At 28.5% G+C, this 5,957-nt stretch overlaps 1 protein-coding gene across 1 annotated transcript; it reads right to left on the bottom strand.

The window, feature by feature from the left end:
• Positions 1 to 850: 850 nt before the first annotated feature.
• On the bottom strand, positions 851 to 5,569 carry LOC8270338 (uncharacterized). The gene is made up of 5 exons (NM_001323724.1): positions 5,257 to 5,569; positions 4,727 to 5,001; positions 4,457 to 4,490; positions 1,233 to 1,912; positions 851 to 1,129 (listed from the first exon to the last, which is right to left on the bottom strand). The coding sequence occupies exons 1-5, from the start codon at positions 5,567 to 5,569 to the stop codon at positions 851 to 853; spliced, it is 1,581 nt and encodes a 526-aa protein (NP_001310653.1).
• Positions 5,570 to 5,957: the final 388 nt, after the last annotated feature.

Genomic DNA, 5,957 nt, shown 5'->3' with positions numbered 1-5,957 from the left:
CTCTTCTCTCTCACTACCTACTTCATGTAAACAGTATATTACAGATAAGATCGATAATCTAGTAGTATCAAAATTACCCTAAAAAATACTTAATTTATCATGTCTAATAAAATTAATCTATTTAATTTATCATGTCTAATAAAATTAATCCTCTACTGAAATAACTTGTGATAAATTATAATAAAATTAAATAAAATATAGATTTTTAATGATTATACATTTGTCCATAAATACAATTAAATAATAAAATTAAATTACTTGTGTGCACATATTTTTAATTTGCACATATATATATAATAATATATACAATGATAATAAACTTAGAATATTAACATAGAAATATAAAAATTAAGTTAAAATGATAATAAATAAGAAAAGAAAAAACACGTGTGTTACAAATATATATATATATATATATATATATAATACATACATTAATTTTATATATTACTAAAAACTAATAAATATTTTTAATATAATTTTTATATTGTACTAATAAAATTTTAAAAATTAATTTTACTTATTTAAAAAGATGATTACTTCGTCTTCGAAATAATCGTAAAAAATACAAGCACCTTACTAGGAATAGGCAACTCAAAATCTACTCGCCATTTCTTTTTATTGAACTACCTCATTTCGTTTTGTTAAAGAGAAAAATAAACTGATAAACAAACAGGCCCTATATGCATATATGCATATCAAAGCTCCACGCCACAACCCTAGGCGACCTGTTCATAGAACAGCTACCCTTTTATTACAATAGCATAAAGCCTTTTGATTTTATCTTTTTGGCATACAGTGAACAAATTTCATCATTAATGATGATGTCTTAGACTTTACAACGATAATCCTAGTAACCTTGTGCCATCATTTTCAGAGACATCAAGGGCACTGCAAGCTCCCTTCCAAGCCTGACAGAATTAACATAATTCACTGGACTATGAGCAGCAACGCCAGGGAGAAACAGTCCCAAAATCCTGAACATTCTGGACTCCGAAGTCTCCTTGTATTCAGCGCCATATACGTGATTTAATATGAAGCTTCTCCAGAGCTCCCACCAGGCGGTGATGTGCGCTCTGATGGCATTCTCTATTCCGAAAGGGTTTCTGCTAGGCTCCTCTTTGGTAAACTTTTGATTTTCAACGCAACCAAAGATAAAAACAAAACTGATTAGTACATGGAAAACAAAGTGTAATCAGAAAGGGAAAATATGTGATTAATTAAGTACGTACGTAGCCAAAGAAGCGGCTATCATAGTAAATGCAGGTTCCAAAATGCTCGAAAGTGAAGAAGACATCATCGAAAGGCACCCTAGGAACCATGTCATTGCAGTAAACCACTCTGAAATACCTACGTTCTGGAAAATTGAGACGGTTCTGCATGAAGTAACCAAGATTATAGTTCCCAATCCTAGGCTGTCCGAATGTGTACACATTTAGCAGTCTGTCAAGCACCTCTGTCTCCTGCTGTATCTCAAGAATGCATGTGAACAGTATAGCAAGTGCACCACCTAAGCTATGCCCAGTGACTACAAATTTTGCATTCTTGTGCTCATTTAGTAATTCCTTAAGCTTCGATACTGCAAGAAAATAGGCACCATCATATGCCCATACGAAGTGTTCCGGAGCCGTCTCGGACTCTTTCCTTAACTGGGTCATGCCTGCTGGCGCCTTTGTGTTAATGCTAGTCTCAAAGGTGGGAATAACATGTCTGTGGCCCAAACCCATTGCTTCTAGGAATCCAACATGGATATTACCTGCGTCTCCAAACTCAATTAATGAGAAATCAAAATCAGTACACCAGTTCCGTATGCTGAAAGGTCCTGTGCCTCTGAAGCTGATAACTATCAAGTTTGCATCTTTTGGCTTGTCACAGAAGATGAACGCATGAGTGTCCCTTCGCCCTTGGAAATCTATAGATGAAAGAGTTAATAATTAAAAAAAAAAATTAAAACAAAAACATGATGAGACGAAGGGCTTTATCATTTTGCGTGTTAGTGCCTAAGGAAAACAAAATAGTCAGATAGGGTTGTGGGTAACATAAAAAGGTACTGGAATTATCAACGGAGCAAAAATGGACATTTACCTGGAATCACAGACTTAGTAAAGCCTTTACCCTCAACAAAAATCCTCCCCAAAATTAAACCTTTTTTACATGTGTTTAGCACTTTTTCTTTTTCAAATTTTACATTAACATTGTGTTTATTTAGTTGAAATCTATTAAATTTATAGAATTTAAATAAAGTAAAAATTAATTTAGAATTTTACATATTTAAATTGTGTAGAATTGATTATAACTAAACTAAATTCTAATAAAATAAATAAATTTTTTAAATAAATTCTGTATTAATCTAGCAATATATTACATAACACCTTACAAGTTTATCATTTTTATTTTACTTTCTCTTTCATATATTTTTATAAAATAAAATAATTTTTTTGATAACTTTAGTTAAATTGCTGAAATTGAAATATACATACCTATAGATGCACTATCCCTGTGAGGGCAAAACTAAACCTTAATGATTCGAAATACACTACAACTACATTTATATTTATTTAAAGATCGCGTGTTTAAATGAGTACTTATAGAGTCTAAGATTTTATCCATAAATATAACTTTTTATAAAATTATTTAATGACAAATTTAAAATGTTTAATATAAATAAAAAAATAAAATTTATTTAAAACGTTCGTATCAATTTATTACTATATAGTTTCTATGAGACATATTATTTTAACATTTATTAATATATTATAACATAATTAATATACTATTTATAAGGAAAAACTTTATTATTTAATTAAATAACTTAGTCATTTATTATTAAGGTAAGTTACCATAATCACTAAAAAAACAAGGAAAATATTTTTTAAAAGAACAAGTAAATAAATAAAAGAGTAAGTAGTTATATTAAAACATTAACTAAAAATTGCCTTTTTCAAAATGTGAGATTCAATTGGAAAAACTAATTACCACTTCTAAAAGAGTTTCAATTTAAGATCCCAACAAGTAACTAAAGCCATATTTACCTAAAAAAAAGGATATGCAAGAAAAAATAGAAAAATAGATGTTATTCTGATAAAGATCTATAAAATTAAATTAAATTTAAATATTTAAACACGTATGTGATATTAATAAAAGCTTTTAAGTTATAATGCTCTAATTATATAACAGTTAAATAGTTAATTTATATAATTGTAGTTACAATTAACCCCTTTTAAGAAGAGCAAATTACATTATTCTTTCTGATGTTTGGCCAATTAATATTTCCATTCTCTTTATCTGAAAAACAATATATTTATATTTTCCTAAAAAAGAATCAAATGTTTATGTTCATATGTTTTACTTCATTCAACTATTATTTTGTTTAATTATTTCTACTATCTTTTAGCTTTTGCTATTTTCAGTATAGAACTTATAATAATGTTAATATCAAACTCAATAAAAAAGATTATATGTTACCTGATATCCCTACCACTTGATAATTATAGGGAAAAGTAATGTGATCTCATTTTCTCATAACTTTAAATATTTATTTTTATTTTAGATAAAAAAATATGTGTTTTAGATATAATAAAAAAAGGCAATTCTAAATCACGAAAAAATAAGTTTTTCAGAATTAAAAATTTTGATTCGTAAAAATCTCAACATCTTCATTATTGCCATATTACTCATATCTAATCGCATATGATTTTAAAATTTAACAATAGAATTTAACAACCCCTAGCTTCAGTGTTTAACCATTAAATCACAATAAAAAATTAATAATTCAATAAAATCCATATTAAAACAGTCAAATAACACAATTAATTAAATATTATTAAACTCAAAACTCACATTATTATTATATATAAATATAATAATAATAGCTGATTGAAATAAAAATAACTATATATTTATAAATTAAAATATTTTAATAATAAAATACTTTTTTATTATAATTTGTGACCATATATTTTTTTTTATTTTAAAAAAAAGCATATACTTTGTCAAAGAGTAAAATCATACTTTTCATTTTCTTTTTTTTTGTGCTTAAAATTATGTGTTTCTTAAACATTAGAATTAGAAAAGTAACCCTCAAATGGAAGCAAGATGCAGTTGAACCGAAATATATATATATATATATATATATAATCAGATGAATTTTAAAAGTTACATTTAAAAAAAAAACTTCTTCATATCTTTACATATTTATTTACAAAAATTATAAAATTAAATTAAATTTATAAATATTTTAATATTTAAATTTTATATAAAATTAGATACTAAAATATTTTTTATATAAATTTCTCAAAGAAATGTAAATTAATTTAAAATTTTAAAATTTTTTATTTAATAAATACATAAAAACGTTAAAGACGTTAAAAAATTACTGTAATTGAAATACTATAGAATTCACCAAAATATTAAGAAACAAAAGATATAATGTATGTGTTGCTGTTTATATTCTTACGGTTCATGCCCGCATAGTCAGCCACGAATTGCATCTGCGGATTACACAAATTCAAAATCGATTAGATGTTATGTATGAAAATTAATGAAAAAACTTTGCAATTTAACAAGTTAACTCCTAGTATTTTTGGTATTTTTCAAAATTTGATATCAAAATTACAGATTTCAAATTTCGATATCAGAATTATAGGTTATAATTAGTTTGAACATCCAATTATTACTAAAAATTGAAATGCAGCTCCGGAAGATTAAAGGAGATAAAAATGCTTGCCTTCCAATGGTGGGTAACTACTCTTTCAACAACTTTGGTATTTTCATAAGCAAGCTTTGACGCCATGATACAAAGATCCATGAGAGATCGGTTCCCAAGGGCTCCTTTTATCTTTGAATTGTGCCCTTCTTTCAGGCTTGGATTATCTGCATTTGAAATCACTTCGTCTGCCTGGTGCGACACCAGTGGCGTCCCATGAAGGTCCATTCGTGAATCTAAATACCCTATCGTGCTTATAAAGTCGGCTTCACCTCTTTTTGGTATCTTCAGTCTTACTGCAAATTTTTAAAATCAGCATGTCTGCATTTGTAACTAACAAGTAACAAAAATATTTTAGAGCCCGAATGAATTTAGATAAAATAGCTGCATCGTACTAATTCAGGTCTCATTGGCCTTGATAAATAAAATTAGAAAAGAAAATCCTAAACTAAAACTCAGTAATTAGCAAGATTATATATTATGATAATCAATAAAAGTAAAGAAAAAAGCATGCAGATGAGAGGGAGAGAGCGGGGGGAAATGTGAAATACTTAAGAGGGTATTCATGAGTATGCCAAGGAAGCCATGATTCTGATAATAGAAGTTGAGCGAGAATTCAGTAACACGACCAAGTATCTCCAATGGCGTCTCGAAAAGCTTAAGTGTTTTGCAAATGAGAACCGAGACAGACCACCTGCTATAATATGTTGCCGTAGCAGGCATTTTATCATCTGAACCACTCAGAAATTTGGCTCCGCTCGCCATATCACCAAGCACCAAGTGCTTGAACAAGTCCCAAAAGCTTCCATCATCTGGGCACACTATAAGGTGGCTTGTGGGAGTAGTTTTACCAGCATCACCCATGGCTTTAGGTTCCTCACTTTCACTTGCAACCCACACTCTCTCTCTTTCTATTTCTTCACAAACAGCTTTCTAAGATATATACAGGGTCATGAGCAATGAGGGCATATTAACTATTTATACATCATTGGCTCTGTTTGCCTCTCTTTATCGAGACATTTGTCCTTCGAGCCACTTGGCTGAGCAAGGTGACCAGATTGGACAAATGTAACAGTACTTTTTTAAAGCCTAAAACAGATACAAAATTCTATGGGAACCTATAGAGAAATAATATATTATTATACAGAGGTGTGTAGTATATAGATTTGAAGAAATTAAAATGTGAAAAACACAATTCACATCTACAAAAGGATGACAGAATCCTTTTTGTTTTATTTATCATGTAACTGAG

Source organism: Ricinus communis, chromosome 1 (genome assembly GCF_019578655.1).
Source record: "Ricinus communis isolate WT05 ecotype wild-type chromosome 1, ASM1957865v1, whole genome shotgun sequence".
Taxonomy (NCBI): domain Eukaryota; kingdom Viridiplantae; phylum Streptophyta; class Magnoliopsida; order Malpighiales; family Euphorbiaceae; genus Ricinus; species Ricinus communis.
The sequence above is the reverse complement of the archived record's forward strand: the minus strand, read 5'-3'. Positions and strand labels throughout refer to the sequence as shown.